Source organism: Mauremys mutica, chromosome 3 (assembly GCF_020497125.1).
Source record: "Mauremys mutica isolate MM-2020 ecotype Southern chromosome 3, ASM2049712v1, whole genome shotgun sequence".
In the NCBI taxonomy this organism is placed as follows: domain Eukaryota; kingdom Metazoa; phylum Chordata; order Testudines; family Geoemydidae; genus Mauremys; species Mauremys mutica.
This window is the reverse complement of record NC_059074.1, coordinates 141,643,980-141,664,818: the sequence shown is the minus strand read 5'-3', so window position 1 is coordinate 141,664,818 and position 20,839 is coordinate 141,643,980. Positions and strand designations below refer to the sequence as shown.

General features: G+C 42.3%; 2 protein-coding genes across 3 annotated transcripts in view; one reads left to right on the top strand and one right to left on the bottom strand.

Annotated features, from left to right (window-relative positions):
* Positions 1–14,173, bottom strand: part of CNST (consortin, connexin sorting protein) — a 108,591-nt gene extending 94,418 nt beyond the window's left edge. Inside the window, exons 1-3 of one of the 2 annotated variants that reach the window (XM_045011578.1) lie at positions 14,004–14,173; positions 13,253–13,313; positions 11,715–11,777 (exon numbers count right to left, since the gene is read on the bottom strand). The gene's annotated coding sequence lies outside the window, so the exon portion shown is untranslated. Of the gene's footprint in view, positions 1–11,714; positions 11,778–13,252; positions 13,314–13,391; positions 13,467–14,003 lie in introns of those variants that run through there. The other variant, XM_045011579.1, reaches the window with a different exon arrangement.
* A 41-nt stretch (positions 14,174–14,214) lies between these two features.
* TFB2M (transcription factor B2, mitochondrial) overlaps positions 14,215–20,839 on the top strand; it is a 28,874-nt gene continuing 22,249 nt past the window's right edge. The window contains exons 1-4 of the mRNA XM_045011583.1: positions 14,215–14,659; positions 17,078–17,166; positions 18,625–18,778; positions 19,240–19,388. Coding sequence (XP_044867518.1) covers positions 14,317–14,659; positions 17,078–17,166; positions 18,625–18,778; positions 19,240–19,388 — 735 coding nt within the window. The 5' untranslated portion in view covers positions 14,215–14,316. The remainder of the gene's footprint in view (positions 14,660–17,077; positions 17,167–18,624; positions 18,779–19,239; positions 19,389–20,839) is intronic.

Genomic DNA, 20,839 nt, shown 5'->3' with positions numbered 1-20,839 from the left:
CCTTGGTGATTATATCCTTCAAACATTTGAAAGCATCTCCTCCTCCTCACCAATGTGTCTCATCTACACTATACATACTTAGCTCTTTTAATCTTCGTTTGAAAGTCAGTTCCTCCACCTACCAGATGACTTTTGTTGCTCTACTCAAAACCAACCCTAATTAAACACCTTTTTGGTGTGCTGCATCATATCCATCAAGAGGGGATATCAATACCTCCCATTTGAAGGTTGTGATGCCCTTACATATTCAGACCAGAGCTGCATTGGCCCTTTTATCATCCATGTCACACACAAACTCATGACTAATCTGTTCTCCATAGCAACCCTAAAATTTCTCTCTGCATTACAGCATTCCAAGTTTCTCTTCTCCATCTAATATCCATGTTTCAAATTATATTTTCTCCTAGCTGGCGCTGGCTGAAGCCCTATGTTCCTAGCCCCTGAGTCTCTTTGTATTTCTCTGTCCTCCCAAGTACTGTAACTCCTCCCCATTTAGCATCACGGTGTATTGAGGACTATGTTGAATTGTACATTATCACTTGATGAGTATGTCAACAAGGCAATTGGACACCTGCAGTTGGCCTTTGCCAGCTGACTCAGGTTTGTGGGGCTGTTTAATTGCAGTGCAGACATTTGGGTTTGGGCTGCAGCCCAAGTTCTGGGACCCTCTAATCTCTCAGGGTTCTAGAGCCCGGGCTCCAGCCCAAACCTAAACGTTTACACTGCAATTAAACAGCCCCTTCACCTTAGCTCCACAACCCTGAGTCAGCTGGCACAGGTCAGATGCAGGTGTCTAAATGCAGTGTAGACATACCCTAAGACAGCAGTTCTCGACTGAGGGTCCGTGGCCCACTGGGGAGTTGTGAACAGATTTCAGAGGGTCTGTCTAAATAAACCAGAGAGTAGGGCCGGTGTTAGACTCACAGGGGCCCAGGGTTGAAGCCGAAGCCTGAGCAACTTAGCTTCACGGGACAATTGCCAAAAAAGCCAGTTGTTGTGGCATAGGTAGGCTGTTAAGCATATTTAGGGTGGGGAAAGACTCAGAAAGTAAAAAGGTTGAAAACCTCTGCCCTAAGAGTGTGTGGTGGAGTGTTGTCCTGGTCATGCTTGCAGGCTAGGGGGCTCTGTCACAAAGTGTGTGATCAGAGTCAGTATAAAAAGAGCCAGCTTAAAGCAAGGTGGGTGTGAGTTGTGCCTTTCTGCTTTAGGAAGCATGCCATTTTCTCTCTCTGTTTTGGGATTTTGTATGTTATCATTCTGAATTCTAGGAAATACAACAGTGTTATGTTACTCTTGCTGGAAGGTTGCATCTATGACAAGCATCATCTGCAAATATCATTAAAATGCTGTTTATTTACTCTAAGTTACCATTAACAAAGATGTTGAATAAGACTGGATCTAATACTGATCCATATGATTGGCTAGTCAACCATCCACGCTTTCCCCAGATGTTGCTGTTTAACATTACCCTTTGATTACATGCCTGAGTTTTCAGTTCACAAGTGACTGCACCCAAGCCAGTTTGCATTGACTCGTTAAATAAATATTTCATACTGCTATGAAATCCTAACTAAAATTCAAATGTTTCAATCTACTGTGTTATCATCATCCACTTTTATTTAACTATCAAAAATAGCATAAGTTTTTTGGCAAGATTAATTCTTTAACTTACGCTACTTTTTACACACAGTCCTGATATCACTGACATTTACTTTTAAAAAAGACATTTATTCCATTATTTTACTGAAAATAGAAGCTCTATTTACAGTTCAATGTTTTGGAACATTGGTATGGTTATGGATTTTCTTTGGTACCTTCCGAAATGTCTGTGTTTCAAGAAAAATACTCCATGGTAGACTAAATCTGTTCATTAATTCTCTTAAAAATGCACATCATCCAGGCAAACGTATGTACTAATCTTCCAGGTATCCAAGTTTTTTAATACTGCCACCACCATACCATCTGAGGACTTTGCTCCTGCACTTATTGAAGTGAATGCAAACCTCCCATTGACTTATATGTTGGAGGAACTGGCCTGTAGAGCCTAAGAATATTCCCTTACCTTCTCTTTCCCTATAGTTATTTTTATAAGCTCTCCCTTCAAGCTTTTAATTTTTCTTTTTAAAAAGAAAAGGTTCTTTTTAAAAAGGAGTTGAATATCTTAGCCATTTCAAAAAATCACTAATTTAGTTCCCCATCTCATTTATTCGTTTTCTTCTTTTTACCACTCCCAACCCCCACCTTATACTATGTTAGCCTTCTTACTCTGCCTAACTTGTTTGGCTTTCATCAGCTCATTCTGCATTGGCTGCCCATATCTTTTCCCTGAAAACCTTAACTGACTATTTTTTGTTTACTTGTCTCTGCTTCTATTTCCAGTAACTTTTTTAAATCTCAAAACTTTCAGCAATCATAGAGACTGCTTCTGTTACAATTTGCATTTAATTTTTTTGAAGTTACAGTATTGCAATAATGTTAATAAAAAGTTAACATTTTTTTGTTGCTGGGAATTGTCTACCTCAGAAGAATGAAAGACTCAGCTGACCCTACCAAGACTTGAGTCTAGGATACCAGGAAGTTTAGCTATTGGAGAGTTATCCTTTTTCACTGTTGTAAAACTAGTGACTGCACTAGAATTTTTTTTTTAAAGAAGAATTAAGACTCAGCTTTCAAATGGACATTATCAAGTCAAACTGTGCAAAGTTTACCAAAATGTTTTCAACAGCAGCAACAGTTGGTCTCAATCCAGAGCATATTAAGTCAAGTAGTAATAGTCTATGAGCATTTAATAAAAAGTGAGCAAAAATTATGGCTGAGTTGGGTCAGCAAAAATGAAACTGGTGTTTTTTTGAGATGTGTGTATGGGGGGGGTTACATTACTGTTTTTAAGAGACCTTTTATTTAGAGGTTAGTGATATAACGGACAAGTAAGCTTGGCTGTGAACTTGGATTTTTTTTAAAATCAGTTTTCTTCTCTCATATAAAACTTCCGTGTTGGCATGAAGCCAATTATTGATAAGCAAAACCTTCAAGGACCTAAGTTTTCAGTGGTTCCCCATACTCCTTTCTCAATTTTAAATTACTATCATCGTAAGTCTAGCAGGAGAACACAGTCTATTTCAAATAGTTTTCATTAGTTCAAAATAAGAGAACTCAGTGTAACTCTTGCCTGCACTGGAGAAGATGGTACTATATGGTTAGACACAGTTGAGCCTATTATATAGAACATGAATATTAATTTTACCCACACAAAGAATATTAGCCAGAGCTAACATAGTACAAGTGAATGGGAAAGTCTACAGAGCACAGCTATAAGCCTATAAAGCATCACCTAAAGTGCGGCTTCATGACACAACATGAAAAAGTCAAACTACATGAAGTACACCATCTCTGGTTTACTGTATTCTTTTAAAAATGACAACTCTTAACTAACATACTGTTACAAGAGCTAATTGGCAAGGAAACTTCATATACTCTTATAAAGGGAAAGATTTTTTTTTTTAAAGTATGCTCTTACGTGCAGTTTTTCCACAACTAGTGTTTGATTATTTTATTAATAATCAGAAAAAAATCTCTGTGAAATGGTGGCAACAGCAAGGACACAGCTCCTGTGGGATGCCCTTGCCTCCTCACACTCAAGACGGAAAGTATTAGATGCTAAGATAGTGCTAGTCAGTCAATCATGCACAACTCATTGCTGTGTGCTTGTGAAAGGGAGCACATGGAAGGAGAAGGTAGTGTCTCATTTAACTAGCATTGCCTCAGAAAGCCAAAAACCTTCCAGCTGGGGAAATTCTGCTCTAGCTTGTGCTAGAAGCACAAGACTCAAGGGTGAAAACCTTCTCAAGGTGGTTAAGTTTTTTTTGAAGGACCAAAAATTACTTTAAGGCTAGTTTCACCAACCAACCTTCCATTCCTACAGAGATAACCACCACTCTGGACTATTGCCTCGTAGCATCGACTCATTAGTGGTTTATCTCATCACAGGATAATCTCGTTATGTACAATCTCATTATTGGATATCCTCACTATTGGACAATTTCTAATAGCCTTTTGAGTATGTATGTCAGCTGGCTATATTTCCCTCTATGAAAGAATGCAGTGCAGATTCAAATAACCCCTGAGGAGTCTCTTGCTTCCTTGGTCAGATATTCTGTTTAGTAGTTCTATCTCAGAACATGTGATATCTGAGCATCCTTAAGGAAGCATATGTAAACAATAGTGGTTTGTCTAATTCCAGTTTATTTTCAAACATGTCCGGGCATGCACACAATTTAGTGGTTTGTCACCTTTCTGGTGTTAGAGCGATATCTGTCAAGTGACATTTACTGGCACTTGATCTTTATATGCCTCTACCCTGATATAACGCGGTCCTCGGGAGCCAAAAAATCTTACCACGTTATAGGTGAAACTGCGTTATATCGAACTTGCTTTGGCCTCGAGCATCTCTGTTATTAATAGTCAGCAAATAGCCCCACCCCCTATCTGACCCCCACTTACTTCTTGCCCCCTCATGGGAGTGGGCAGATGGAAGTGCTCACACCTGCTCAGCCCATCTCTCCTCCTTCGCAGAGCCCCGCGCAGCCCATCTCTGGTGAGGACAGCGTGGCCAACTGCCCACAGGGGCGCACGGAGCCCCTGACTGCGGGCAGGTAGTGTGGCGCCCTATGGACCCGGAGAGCCCGCCCGGCGCTGCTGTGAGCGGGGCGCAGCTGCCAGCTGGGCCCACTGTGTGCCAAGCCCTCCAGCACTGGGTCAGGGAACCTGCATGGCGCCATCTAGGACAGGCACCTCTCCCTGCCCTGGATCCGCAACTTCCCTGCGTGGACCAGTCTTCCCCAACTTCTCGGCGCCATCTGGAGCCCGTGTGAAGTTCCCCTGCACTACAGCTCCCCTCCTCAGGCTGTGGCTTCCCCCTGCTCCATCCCTTGATCACCTCCCGAGACCCTCTGCCCCTTATCCAACCCCTCAGCCCTGGCCCGGCACTCTTAACACGCTGCTCAGAGCAGCATGTCAGAGTCAGACATGCTGACGCGCTGATCCACCGGAGACCGCAGCCCCGCTCCCCAGAGCGCTGCTTTACCGTGTTATATCTGAATTTGTGTAATATCGGGTCGCGTTATATTGGGGTAGAGGTGTATTTAGAATATCTATATATCAGGAATAGTAAATCACTACGAGTCTTCTGAGAAGAAGCCTCCATATGCTGTTTTCAAAGTCTAATTTTTTCAGTTATACTAATTACACAGCTCTGAGAAGCAGTCCTGAAAATACACCAGACAAAATCTTATCTCCCATCCTTACCATGATGATGAAAAAAAATGTTTTTACTGTTAAACACTGCAAGGCTACATTATGGACACAAACCACACCTCTTTAAAAATAACTTTTACTCAAATATCAGTAGTGTTTTAAATAATAGAAGTGGAGAGGGAAAAGCAGGTGTGAAATGACAGTAATGTTCCTGATGCCTGCCATTTTGTCAAACTGTATTAGGGCTGATCTACACAGCTGGAGCACAGATTTAACTAAAATAGTTCAGAACCTGTGTTAGTGAAATCAGTGCAACTTCCCAAGTTAAGTTAGTGCTTAAACTGTGTAGACCAGCCCTCAGTGAGAAAAGATACCTACCAACTGCTTTTAAAAATGAATAGAGTAAATTATCGTACATTTGAAAAGATTAAAACAAAGTATTTTCAGACACTTATGCTATAGCTAGTTTTTACTTTTGTGTTTTATAAAAATACCTGACATTTTCCCTTTTCAAGTTTCATTGGGGCAAATTCTGCATTCAGCTACACTGTGTTTTAGACTGATATAGCAGAACAGAATTTGGCCCTTGTTGGTGGTTGGTTTTTTTTTTAAACGTGTACTTATTGTTTTATCCCTTGTTATTGTCCACAGTAAAACACTATTTTGAAGTGCAGTTAGTAAAGTCTGGCAGTTAGACCCATTGCTGATTTCCCACATTTTGTTTTCCCAAGACTTACAGCTAAAGGAACCAACAATTTAACATCTGTTGGGCAAGCCCACAAGAAGTTTTTCCTTACGCCTAGTTTGCATTATATTTTAAGTTTTAAAAACGTGTCCATCGTTACATCTCTGAATACATGTACAAATACAAAATGTAATATAAAAAATTTGAGATTCCAGGACCGTCATTCTTTTTTTTTGTATGTCACTCTGAAGCCTAGACTGTCTGAGTTAGCGTGAAAAGCTGGAAATAGCTACAAGCATGACTGAGAACTCCTATTTGTTCAGACTATCACCAAGTTCAATCATCACTGTGATCTGAAGTCTGTTATCATCCAATGTTCAAATTCTCAGCCATTTTCAGCTTTTTTTTTTTTTAAACACACACTTTACAAATTACATGTAGCAGTTTTCATAGAGTATAAAATTTAAGAACTTTCTATCCAACAAACCTAAGTACATAAATACCTCGTCCACATGTGAAAAAGAATTTATGTATTGAAAATATTTTTTAACAATAGATCAATATAATACCATCTGAAAGAGATACAAGGATGGATAACTGTAGAAAGCTCCACATTGAGATAAATTATTTTAATCCTTGAGAAAAAAAATGCTATTTTGGACACCTGGGAATCAGGATCCAAAGGTTTTCCTAGATTGAGAAACCTTCCTTGACAAAGGTGAGGAAGCCACTCTCAGTAAACTCCAACTAACAAGTATTACCTGTCTTATCTGAATTGAGCATTAGCTAGCTCACTCTCAGCTAAATCCTTAGCTGAGCCAGGCATTGAGAAAGCTGATATACTGTACCATCTGGGTTAGATTAGGAGGAAAGTAGGAGTTGAATGTCTTTGGCAAACTGCTGGTGCCACGGTCCAAAATGTCTCACTATCCCTTCCACCAATATCAAATATATGTTGAAAGTTAGAAGTGACAGAATACAATCTTTCAAAAGAGACCTCGAAGGGAAGATGAGAAGTTACGCAGAAACACCTGTCTGAAATAAGAACAGAACCTTTCAAGACTATTCCCATACACTCATGCATGGTTTCATAGTTAAGGAAACAAAACCTCACGATCAATGGTATTAAAAGCTTCTGACTAATCCAAACAAACAATCAGCATGGACAACAACTTCTACAGTCTCTATACCATATCAAGGGCTGCAAACATAATGACAGAGACAGAGGAAATCTGAATGTAATGCTTATTAAACAGTTATGGTCTGCAGGCATTATCTACAGAGTTTACCAGGGCCACAGGTACAGTCTCTCTCTTACTAAATCTGCAGGCCCAACCTGAGGAATTTTCAAAATTACTACTTACTGTTATGGAGCATCACTAACTGACTTCAATGAGAGTTGTGGATATTCAACATCTCTGAAAAACTGTCATTTATTTTATTTAGAGAGGAAGGATAGTCCAGTGATTAGAGCACTATCTAGGACTAGGGAGCGCTGTTCTAATGCAAACTCCTTGTGTGACCTTGAGCAAATCACTTAGCCTCTCTATGCCTCAGTCCCCCACCTGTAAAATGGGGATAATAGTACTGCCCTACCTCACAGGGGTTTTGTAAGGATAAATACATTAAAGTTTCTGAGGCATTCAGATACTATGGTAATGAAGTCCACATAAGTATAATAGACAGATATGGATTTAATTGCCATTGTTTTAAGTACCAGAGTTTGAAAAATTTGACTGTACCATATGCACACTGAGCACACTCAGAAAGGACTTCTCAATCATGTTTAACCTGAGAGAAGCAAGAACATAATCCAACTACATATTAAAAACCAATCAAATTCCATTACTGGCATAAAAGGTTGACATTAATAGAGTTGTGGCCACGTATGGGAGTGATTAATTTGGCCCTAATTGATTACTGTCTAGATTCTCTCTCTTTGTATGAGAAGTTAATAAACCATATGATTTTGGTTCTAATTATCTAAGTTGTTGCTGGCAAGGAGTTTTTGGAAAGGTTTCATGGACAAGTCTTAAAGATTTAAAGATATTATTCTATTAAAAGTCAACTTGGCTTGTTTAGTAAAGGTCTCCTTTATTTAACAGAAGTTATAATTAAAAATAAATGTTCAGATAGCCAAAGAACAACTATAATGGGTGTGATGCTATCTGTGTGAAAAATTACTTAAACAGAAAAGGCTTCCTGTGGAACTAATAATATGCACAGCTTTCCATGCAAGGATCTCAAAGCACTTCACAAACATTAATAAAAAGTTTCACAACATCACTGCAAGGGAGGTATGACAAGAATCACTTTCATTTTACAGATGGAAAATATGAAGCACAGTGAAATTAGGTGACAATGAGACAGCGGCAGAGCTAGGATAAAATTACACACCACTGGATTCCCAGTCCCATGTTGCTCTAACCCCTAGACAATGCTGCCTCTAGGAACTAAAGTAAGAGATTTTAATATTGTCCAATGGAAAGATATGAAATTAGATGATAAAGTAAGGAGCCTCTAAAGAAATTAGGGTAAATGTGTTTAATTAGTCAAGGATCTAAAATGTTCCTATGGCCAAATGTGAAAACTCAATGCTGTGAACCTCAAATACCTCTGCAAGGGCACAAGGACATGTATAACAGAAGTTGCCACTATAATACTGAATAATTTACAAGCCTTCTTCTCTATAGCTTTCTAGACAGAGGCTATCCAGTTTATGGGTTGATCACAATATGCAAATGTAATGCAACAGCTACAAAACAGCTAGCACTCTTGTTCCATGCATTTAGCAATGAGAGACTGGTCTAAAGCAGCGGTTCTCAAACTGTGAGTCAGGACCCCAAAGCAGGTCACAAGCCCATTTTAATGGAGTCGCCAAGGCTGGCTTAGACTTGCTAGGCCCCAGGGCTGAAGCCAAATCCCGAGGTCTTCAGCCCTGGGCAGCAGGGCTCAGGTTACAGGCCCCCTACCTGGGGCTGAAGTCCTTGGGCTTCAGCTTTGTCCCCCCTGCCCGGGGTGTTGGAGGTCAGGCTTTGCCCCCGCACCTAGAACAGCAGGGCTTGGGTGGCCTCAGGTTTTGGTCCCCCCGTCCTGGGGTTGTGTAATAATTTTTGTCAGAATGGGGCTGCGGTGGAATGAAGTTTGAGAACCCCTGGTCTAAAGCATCAGAGCATTGCTTTCTAATTGCAAGGCAAAAGGTACACATAATTCAAAGATTTAACCATTAGGAAAGATGTATACTACAAGTTGCAAAACATTAACTAACAAAATTCAGTGACAGTGATGTTCCAGGTTCTACAATGAAATCAACTGGCTGCCCATTTTATCAAGAGACAGCAAATATTCTGGTTGGTGGGGTTTACAGAAGTACAAGATGATTAGAAGTGAAAAACTAGAGAATTAAAGTGCATATAAAAGGGATTTTCTAATAAAATGTATTCTGTTTATGTCTTCTATGAAAGCTGAATAGATTTTGAATTGAGTTCATCATGAAATTACAGTAAAAAAGACAACTTGCCAAAGAAAATAAAACAAGAAAATTCTATCAAATAGGACGACAAAGGCAGATCTAATGCACGCATGGTCAGGTGAGATTTTAGGGATTTAGCTTGAAGATAAAATAGAGCACAGCATCAGAGCAAAGACCACATGTGGGATGAGCACAGAAGTGACTGCAAAGAGTTAAGCTACCAATATGGTTTGCAAACAATTGTTGCTGTCTTGTAACTCTTCAAAACTATTTTGTCTACAGAAACATCACAACTGTAACAGCTTTTCTCCATTCTATTTCTCCCTTTAAAAAAAAAAATCCCCCCCCCCAAATTTGTTTTCAAAGACTTTACAACAATATACAGGTAGCTAAATAATATGCCTACTTCACAAGTCTTCTCTGTTATTGCATGTAAACAAAAAACATTGAGCATAGCAAATTCATATATTTCTCATGACACACATTCTTGAGCAGTACATAGGCTACCATACAGACTACTGAAGGTAAGAAGTGAGTAAAACAGAGACAAATGGATTGAACAGTTTTTGGAGATGACCAAGGTGAGTTGAAGCATCTCAGTAGTAATTCTAAACAGAGGAATTCTGAGACACAGTGGGGTGGAATGGAAAGTGCACACTCATTTGCATGCCCATATTCAGAATGCTTCTAACCTGCAGCAAGTCAAAAGGAGCATGTTACAAAAATATGCTTTCTTCACCCTCCCCCCGCCAAAAAAATATTTACTGTTAATTCAGTGCTGGTGAAAAGTACCTGACTGATAGCTCTAATAGCTCTGATGACTGAAGTCCCCTCTATTCACAGAACAGATACAACACATGGAATGGAAAAGGTTGCTCCACTGCCTAATCATCTCAACCCATAACTGAAGTGACAATCTCCATGCCAACACAATCCTTGGCCTCTCCAATGAGATGTCAAAAAGAGTGCCACTTAGTACCAACAGTATGGTGATATGGACACTACCACTAGCATCACTGGACACAGATCTGTTCATTAGGGACTGAACAGAGACCACCAGTTTATTTTATTTCTTTATTTTTATTTTTTTGCTAACTAATTCCTTTATTGTCAAGTTGTCAACTCCAATGCGGGGTTTGTAAAGCCAGAATATCAAAAACTGTATAGTGTGTAAAACAAAATATATTATAGGTGGAGTAGTCCTGATATTACTTTACTTAATGTCAGCTCGCATTAATGAGATGCATTCAGCATGAATCTAGTCCTAAGAAAAGGCCTCAAAATGCAACTAACTTGGCATTTCTAGCCACAGTCTGCACAGAAGTGCTCCCCACTAATATGCAAGATTGACTCAACCTATTTAAAAGGGAAAATCCTGATAAAGAAGGGGTTAAGATGCTAGCCTAGAAGCTTTTTACATTGCCATATGGCACAGACAGGTTTCCAAGCAGCCACGGACTCTTGCTTCCCCAGTCACTGGAGTTTGGCCATGATGTAAACAAAAGGCCTGATCCTAAGCATCAAGTCACCTCTGTTTCTTATTTTGTACATAGAACAGACAATAATTTAAGTATTATAGACTGTATAAATGTAGCAGTTTAGATTACAATAAAAGTTGACCTCATTATGGTCTTTTACGTTGCAGACAGATGTCTTATACAAACAGTGGGTTGCACACCTATTTGTGGGTCCCAAATTATGTGTAGGAGACGATTGAACGTTAGAATTGCTAAAGATGAATTAATTTCAGTTTGAAGTGTGTGATGGTGGTAGTGGAGGAACTGGTGTCTGATCACTTGTTTTTGGAATGACTCCTCCTCCCATTTTTGTTCAAATGTTCCCAGATCTGAAGCCACACATGTAACACTGGCAAAAATCTGTTGAGCAACATATTTTCCATTTCTTTATGGGGCACCTACCATCTATTATGACAACACCTGCAAATGACATTCTACTTCTTTACCGACAATGACCTGAGAAAATATTGACCAGATTCTAATCTACGTTTGAAGCAAGAAAACTAAATCAAATAGTTAACTTGTCCAGCCAAATTTTTATAATACTCAGTCATGAAAGGAAACCAAGGATTTCAGAGTGGCTAACGAGAAGCACCCCTGCTGAGTACATTAGGCTGCTTAGTTTGTTAAACAATAATCTGGCTACCACTGTACACAGATATTTTAATCTTTTTACCTGGTGGAGGAGTAAGTCTTCACAAATTAGAAAGTGTATATCGTACAGTCATGTTCATTTTCTATACATCTTTTTGAGTCATTTTCTAGATCAGAAAATTAAAGCACTTACCATTTTCCTAAAACTTCAATCGTTTCTCAAAGGTATTGTAAGGACAGCAAGATTTCTTTAGACCTGAAAGATTCAATATGCAGTTATCTGGTATCTCATTCTGCAACAAAATTCAGTAAATATACAGCATTTAAAACAACATACATTTGGGTAGTTAATGACAGTAAGTTCTAACCATAAACAAATATTGTTTATTCTATCTATTTCAAGCAAAATGCTTATGTTCCCAATAACGACATGGTTTAATAGAGGAAAAATCTCTTTGACCTCTAGCTGTGGTATATAGGAGTCTATTCCCAGTTCCCAAAATACACAGAAGAACAGAAAGATGAGAAGTATGAGAAATCTTATCATAAAACCAATGGTATTATATCATAATGTCAGAACAGAGAAGTCTATAAAATTATTGATGTAAAAGACTTCTTATTTCTATACCATAAAAAGAGAATAGAATAACAATAGAATTCCCCTGTTAAAGGGAAGTACCATTTACCTTAAAGTCAACCACAAGCCTTAGTGAAGGAAAGGCCTATACTCAAATAAATCCTGATGTGAAGAAAACTGTAGTGTCTTCTCTATGAAGGACAGAAGAATAAACTTGGGGCTTGATCATACAAATAGTCCCTGGAATAAGTCCCAACTTCTCTGAGTAACCCCATTGACATCTATTGGACTACTATGTCTTTACTAAACACTACATTTGGAAAGAAGCGTTTGTAAAACATCTCAGTATAATTTAAAAACAAAGGATACAAAATTGCACAGTAAAACTATATTTGCAGACAGCAGTGAACACTTTCTCCAAGAAAACAGAACTCTTTATGATCAGTAAATCTCTTACTAATCACTCAATTAAAAACATAAAAGCCTCATTCAAAAATAGATTGAGAATTTAAACAGTGCTCAGCTGAATAGATTTTTTCTCCTAAGAGTCAGTGAAGATTAACATAGTACTCAAATGCAGTTGCAGAATCAGAGCCTAAATCACCTATTTGGTTGGAAATGCCAAAGAGTCAAGGAATTCCAAAAAAGTCAAAAGCACTGGCACAAACCCCAAAATGTAGTATTTTGTTTCTGGGGTTTGAAAAATGTACTCACCAGTGACGAATAAGATACTTTCCCTGGCAAGGGGTTGGTGAGGAAAAGTTTATGCCATCAGTTTCTCCAGAAAGGAAGCTCATTTAAAAAAAACATTTGCTAGGCCTTATAGTTGTGAAGATACCTTCCAATCGTGAATGACATGTAAACCAATTCAATCCTGAGTATGCAGATAGCTATCTCCATTGTCAATGCTGCTGCTTAGAGCATTTCCACAGCAACAGCCCAGTGAAAATGACCATTGTGTGAAGTTTCACAGTTGCTAGTCAAAACCTGGTGGACAGGGCAGTAGTGTAAGTGACAAGTATTATGTCAAGTTCATTCTGTTAGGCACAGAAGCAGAGGCAGGCACTGGACCTATTCACAAGTACCAGAAGCCCATTCACCTATGACTCCGGAGACCTGGAGGTAGAGCGCATCACTTCAAATTTATCAAATACCTGCTCAAATAAGCCTTCCGATTTAATCTTCAGCTTCATCCGCTGACCTCCAGCAGAACTCCTAAATTATGAGGGAAGCAATATATAATTAATATCTTGGTTTAGGAGGTTGAGTAACCACTGGTATTTCATTACTCACACCGTGCTGCAGTAAGATCACATTAATACGTGTATGACTGTCTCTCCCATTGCTCTGTCAGTTACGTGGCTTCCTACCCAAACACCAATAAATAAATACATGAAAATCAGACATGAGGTGAATTTCTAGCATCGACTGTTAACCAGCCTAGGGACTCCCGCCTGCGGGCCGGGCGCCACTGCCCAGAGCAGCGCAGCTGCCCCGCTCGCTCCCATCCAAGCAGCCCCCGGCCCGGCGCCCTCAGCCCAGCCCCCGGCCCGGCGCTCCGCGGGGCGTTTACACCCGCCCCAGAGGCGGGCGGCACCGGCCGCAGGCTGCGCGCGGGGAGAGGCGGCACCTCGGGGCCACCCCCGGTGCGAGAGCCTCCGCCCGGCTCCACGTCCCCTCCGCATCGCCCCTCCCCCTCCCCGGCCCCGCATCTCCCCGCCGCAGAGCCGCGGCCACCCGGGCCCCGCAGCCGCACCCCACTTCCTTCGCCTCCGCTCGTTCCCGGGTCAGCCCCCTCCCCTCCCCTCCCCGCGCCCGGGGGTCCCGCAGCCACGGACCCGGCTCCGCGCGGGCAGGGGGAGGGGAGGGGAGGGGGGAGCAGGCAGAGGAGCCTCCATCTCCTACCTGGGTGCCCGGCTGCCCTCGCAGGGCTCCGGGCGGGCATGGCCGGCGCTGGGCGCGGGGTCCCTGGCGGGCACGACCTGACCCCCGCGGGCTCTGCCGCAGCCTCCCGGCGACGCAGGGCTGGTACCATAGAGAGGAGGAGACTTGACGGCCCAAAACCATAGAGCGGGGACGCTAGAGAGACTAGAACCGTGTACGGCCGCCTGCTGGCGGAAGCGGAAGTGACGTGCCCCTGGCGCTTGCGCCCTGCCCGGTGTTTACTGACCGGGAAGGTCACCCACGTGGGGGTGCGGCTCAGAGTCGGTGCGAGGAGATGCTGGGCGCGTTGCCGTCCCCGGGGCCCACCGGGCGGCGCTCGGCGCTGGCGGCTCTGGGGGCAGCGGCCGCCGCGCTCAGGCCCTTCCTGGGCGGCCTCCCCGGCTGCCGAGCTCCCCGGCGCGGCCTGGGCCAGGAGCCGCGGCAGCGCCCGGACTCCCGGCTCCAGCTGCGGCTCCCGGAGGCGGCCGAGGCGGCGCGGCTGGTCCTGGAGAGGGCGCGGCGCTCCCCCCCGCTGCGCAGGTTCATCGCCTGCCCCGACCTGGCCCGCGCCGTGCGCGCGAGCCTGGAGTGTGGCCCGGCCCCTGGCCCCGAGCCCGTCGTCCTGGAGTGCGAGCCGGGTAAGCGCCCGGCCGGGCCCCGCGGCCCTGCCCGTCTTGCTCCTCACAGCGCCGGACACGCTGCGCCGCGGCAGACCTCGCCCTCATGCGCCGGGGCTGGTGCGGCTGGACCCTGCCGTCCCAGCGGGAGGGGCGGCTCGGGTCGCTGGGGAGGGGCTGGGAAACGCAGCTTGTCTAAGTGCTGCTTAAAAACCTGTCAGCGTCTGCGGCAGGCAGGTAGGCTGGGTTTGAACCTTTAAAATGTGTCGGCTGGGCCTCGTCAGCCCTGGAGGAGCCACCGCGAGACAGGGCCCCAGCCTGGCGGGGAAAGCCAAGGGGTTAGTCTGGGAACGGGGCAACTGCGCTCCAGCTCTTTTATTGCTAGGGCCCTGACTGCACCTGGGGCTGGGTAGGAGCCGCTGTGTTAAGGGGATAGTTGGACTTGGTGGCTCATGGTCACGGGGGATTAGATGAAGGGAAACCTTGTAAATGTTCACACGTAAATATGAACTTAATATTTTTGAAAGGACCTAATCAAAACGACATAAAACATAATGCTGGGAATAAAGAGTGAAGTAGTGGGTCTTGTCCAGTGTCTTCAGTATTGGTCTAATATTCTGGGGCTAGGGTGGCAATCTGCACAGCCTGACAAGTCAGTGCATAGAACTTAAATCTTACTGCATGTCTCTGCAAAATTGGCTTTAAGCTCTAGTATTTGAAGAGGGATGGTGAGTATAAAGAAATTATCAGACTTCATTAGTAGTAGTACTGTAGTTTTAATGCTAGAAGTTCAGTTTCAGTAACACAACAATATCTTGCATCGTTGCTGGAAGGTTATGACTTACACCTTCAAGCTCTACACCACGATATGGGCTCATATTTGGTGCTGACACTGCAGTGCAATAGTGGGGTGCTGTGTCCTAATGGTTGTTCTGTCCATGTGATATTAAAATCATGTCCTGCCTGTTCTGTCTATCTAGAGCCCTTATGGAAATAAGTTAGTGCCTAATGCTGCCCCACTGATGTGAAAGGGAGCTTTACCATTGTGAAAGCTATTTGGTGCCCCCTCCCCGCGTTTTTAATAGTTTTGCAAACGGACAGTAGGTGGAGGCAGAAGCCTCCAAAAACCTCATGTACACAGTACCCTGAACTTTTCAACTAGCTTTTCTTTTCTGCCACAAAGCAGCTAAATCTTGCTCCAAGCCAGTTTTCCCTGACCAGATAACGGTTTCACGGGGTCCGGTAACTACCAATCAAGTGTTAACACGGCATGTCTTTGTCTAAATGTGTATAAAAGATCTGTAAAGCTTGTGTCAGGCAGAGTCTTCTGTATATATTACAGAGCTCTCCTTTCTTCTGCAGAATAATGCATTTTTCCTTATCCCTGTCAGGCTGTTATTGGCTCTCAGCTAGGCAGACCCGATATTTCGGTAACAGTTTCTGGTGACTCCAGACGGGACTCTCCTAGCTCGGACATTGGACTCCGGACGGCTGCAGCGAACTGGGAACGGCGCCAACCGGGTGTTTGGCCCCTCTTTCTCTGCTTCACCGCGGCCCCTGGTGGCATTACCTTTCCCTGTTCTGCACATTTCTAAATATTTCAAACCGAACTCAGAACAGAGTATCTAAAGTGTAGGGCTGATGGCATTACCACATGGGGGAAAATGTAGAAAAGTTAGGGATTGCTGTTGCTTCATTAGTTATTTTCCCTCACCAGTCCATTTAATAAAAGAAAAAGTATTTTGAATGTGCATAAACAGTTGTTAAATACAATTAATTTTGATTCAGTTATTATTTTGGTATTGTATATTATGTTGCCTGTAAGCCAGGGATCAGCAACTCTTGGCACGCAGCTCACCAGGGTAAGCCCTCTGGTGGGCCGGGCAGGGCCGGTTTGTTTACCTGCCACGTCCGCCGGTTCTGCCGATCGCAGCTCAGCTGCGGTTCTCCACTCCAGGCCTATGCTACGTTTCATCATAGAAACATTTTTGACTGAACTAAACACCTTTTATTTCAAAAACTTTGTCTTATCACAAGTCCAGCAAATATGGTATGTATCCACACTGCCTTTTTCTTTACATTGCAACCACAAAGTTCTCAGTTGCTGCTCAGCTGCTAAACAGTAGTAATGCAGATCAAGACTGAAGGTCCATTTAGACTGTCAGAGCTTGAAGAAAAAATTGTAGAGATCTCGAGAAATTAGGGAGATCATGTCTGACTACTGTCTAAAGGTCTTATGCTGCAAAAATTTGCACACATGCTTAACTTTACTCACATGTTGCAGACTTAGGGCATAATTCTTTATCTAACCTTCTTCCTCCCTTCCCCCCTAATATTTAGGTAAACTTATTTTTCTCCTTCTTGAAAGGCGTGTGTGTCAGTTATGTCCTTTGGGAGTCAGTTTTAAATGACAGGGCTAAACAATGATGATTTTTCCAGGTCCTGGAGTCTTGACCCGGACGCTACTCAATGCAGGTGCCCGAGTGGTAGCTCTGGAGAGTGACAGAGCTTTCCTTCCAGATTTACAGGTATATTTTTTTTTGTAAGGGTATCTGAAATTTGCAGTGAGATAGGAAAATGAGAAATTAAATTAAAATCACCCATCTGTTTGAATTGTTTTACCTGTTACAATTAACACCTAAGATAAATATAAGTTAAAGATGGTAGGAAAAAATATTTTTCTTTTTTAAATTTGTTTACTTTGCACATTTGACAACACTTTGGCTTTCACTCTTTCTCGTATATAGCCAGTCAGTTTCTCCTGTTTATGCAGGATATCAAGCTGAGGTCTCTCTAAACAGGGATGTACATAGATTTGTGGCTAATAGTCACCTAAATGATCTTGACTGTGTTTTTAAGCAAGATGTTTTCATGTGGCCTTCAGAAGCTTCTATAGATATTCTTGGCTACTTTCAGTGATTATTTTACCTGATTAAACTTTTGTCCTGGATCCTGCAGTTGACTCCAGGCATGTAGACTCTTGGGCCCATGATTTTACTGGGGCTTTGCATGGATCTGGAGGTCTACCGATTTAGAGCTTTTTTTTTTTTGCTGTTTCGGAGAGACTAGTTTTGGGAGCCAAGATTCCTGCTTGTTTCCAGCTCTGCTATCAACTTGGCATGAGCATGAGCAACTTACGTAACTTCTTTGTGTATATTCATTTTTAGTTGTTGTTTTTCATCTAGGTGTTAAGAGACTTAATTTACAATTACAAATTGCTGTGGGATCTTCAGATGAATATGGCTAATCAAATATTTTTAAAAACTTACCAAAAGTTACACACGTTTAATAGATTTCAGAGTAGCAGCCATGTTAGTCTGTATCCGCAAAAAGAACAGGAGTACTTGTGGCACCTTAGAGACTAACAGTGGGCCATTACACAAAGTAAAACTATTTTCCCATGTTTATTACCCCCCCACCCTCCTACAGTTCCTCACATCTCCTTGCCAATTGATGGAAATGGGCCATTTTCATTATCACTACAAACAGTTCTTTTTCTCTCCTGCTGATAATAGCTCACCTTAACTGATCACTCTCCTTATAGTGTGTATGGTAACACCCATTGTTTCATGTTCTCTGTGTATATATATGTCTTCCTACTGTATTTTCCACTACATGCATCCAATGAAGTGGGCTGTAGCCCATGAAAGCTTATGCGCAAATAAAAATTTGTTAGTCTCTAAGGTGCCACAAGTACTCCTGTTCTTTTTACAAGTTTAATAGTGCATTCTAAAGTTCCAGTTGAGCAAATGCTAAATATGTAAAAAATACATCTGCCTTGCGTCATAAAAGTAGCTGAACTATATGCAACATTTCAGTAGCTAGCTCTGTGAGCAATGTTTGTTATTTTTAACTAGTATTTACAGAATCTGTTTATTTTAAAGATAATTCATTGCGGTTCTTTGTTTTCGGATGGAAAAATACATAGGATGTGTCCAAATTATTGGTATTGAAAACTTAAAAATTAACTTCACCATTTCTTTCAGTCTCTGGAGAACAGCCTACGTGGACAATTAGAAGTTGTTTATTGTGACTTCTTCAGATTGGACCCTTTGGGCTGTGGATCTATGAAACCACCTGCTATGTACTCTGAGAAACTTTTTGAAAATTTGGGCATCTTGGCAGTTCCTTGGACAGCAGGTAAATTGAAAATCAACCTATTGTTGGGGGTACGTAATTGAGGCCTCAGAGGCAGTTTGGCAGATGCTTGAGGGCCTTGCTTAATTTTGTATAAAGCGGATTGGAGTAATCTATCTATCTTCTTTAATACAGAGATATGACTCATAGATACTACATGCCCAGTAGGTAATCCTCAATTTTACTTAAGTAGTCTGGCATTTTAGTAAGAGGTAAAACTGTGTGTATGGTGGGTTATGTAGTTTCAATTGTTTGCACCTCTTTAATGAAGATTCAGACAGACACAAACTGCATTCAGTGGTGGGCCATACTGTAAGCCATACCTGAGCAACGACAAAATCTGTAAATACATTCAGGTTAAAATAATGCTTGCTCTCGTGTTTGTAACTTACACTTTAGTGTTGTTGAGGTTGTGCAGTACATATTTGAAAATTCAAAGATACCTTTGCTCATTTTCAAAACAGATGTTCCTGTAAAAATTATTGGATTCCTTCCCCAAAAAAAGGAAAGAAACACTCTTTGGAAGTTTATCTTTGTCATGTATGAACGCAGTTCCATATACAGATATGGAAGAATAGAACTGAACATGTTTGTTAGTGAAAAAGAGTACAAGGTATGTTTCAGTACAAGAGATTTCACTGATTAATAAGGAGAAGCTGATGCTTCATTGAAAACTCTAGAACATTCTGTTTAGAGTCATTTTGTCCATGTGTTGCTTTAAAAATGTTCTTCCTTTTTACTTAAGGATATTTTTCTAACAAATGGGAGAGAGACTGTCTCTCTGCTGCTTGCTCCTCCTGGAGGAATGTTTGTCTGTAATAACACAGTTTGTTTTAAGGGAAATGAGTGTTACAAATTAGAGTGCTCTTCATGTGAGGGACAGTCAGTAGAAGTAGATATACTGAAGACATCCTAGTGCCTGATGGAAAACCAACACTTCTGTTGTATATTTTTAATGCAATAACAGTAGTTCCTAAAGGGAGTCACAGCATGAAAATGTCTGGGATCACCTCTGTTGATGCAGCCTAGTATTTAGATTGGCTTTGCACAAATGAGCATGCTTATCTTAATAGTCTACTTTGAAAACTATTGGGGGGTGGGGTTGACCACCAGAACAAAAGAAAGGGATGGGCAACTGGTGGCCCTGGGGCCACATCCAGCCTGGCATCATTTTATTTCGCCTGCCACCCTGCTGCTGGAAGAGAGGGGTCTAGTGACGCCCCCTCTTGCCAAAGTCTTAGCAATTGCCCAAAGTTCTATAAGTCACAGGGCAAGAACTGGGGAGCGTGGCCCAACACCTTTTAAGCCAGTGGTTCTCAAACTTTTGTACTGGTGACCCCTTTCACACAGCAAGCCTCTGTGTGCACCCCCCCTTCTAAATTAAAAACACTTCTTTACATATTTAACACCGTGTTAAATGCTGGAGAAAAAGTGGGGTTTCGGGTGGAGGCTGACAGCTCGCGACCCCCCGTGTAATAACCTTGTGACCCCGAGGGGTCCCAACCCCTATTTTAAGCAGTGGTCCTGTACTAAATCAGTATGGCTGCTGCCAGAGTGACCTGGAGCATTGCTCTGGCTGCATGGTTGCATTGCCGCTGAAATTTGACCGGCTGCCCCTCTGTACAAACAGAGGTGTGGCCCAGCAAAATGGTGTTGCAACCCCTGGCACACAGGGAGTCTGTTCCTGTACGGCAGTGTACAGGGGAGTCCACCAAGAATTCAACTACTGGTGGCACCAGCTCATGCACTTTGGGGTACGAGAGGAGTCCCTGTTTGAGGGAGACTAAGCATCCTTGAAGCGGGGGTGACACAGGCAAGGGCTGGAACGTGTCCCTGTTAAGGAGGGGGGAACCCAGAATTTGCTTTCCCTCCAAGAAATATCTGAATTGGCACCACTGCTTGTGCTCTTCCAGGGAGCATCTGAGTGAAAGTAATATATATTCTTTCAGTGGGGACCATGTTCCACTGGGAGACCTGCACCTGTGATTTTCATATCTTTTTTTACAAACAAAACCCACTAAATCTTGATATTTATATAAGGTATTTCTGTAAATATTAGGATTT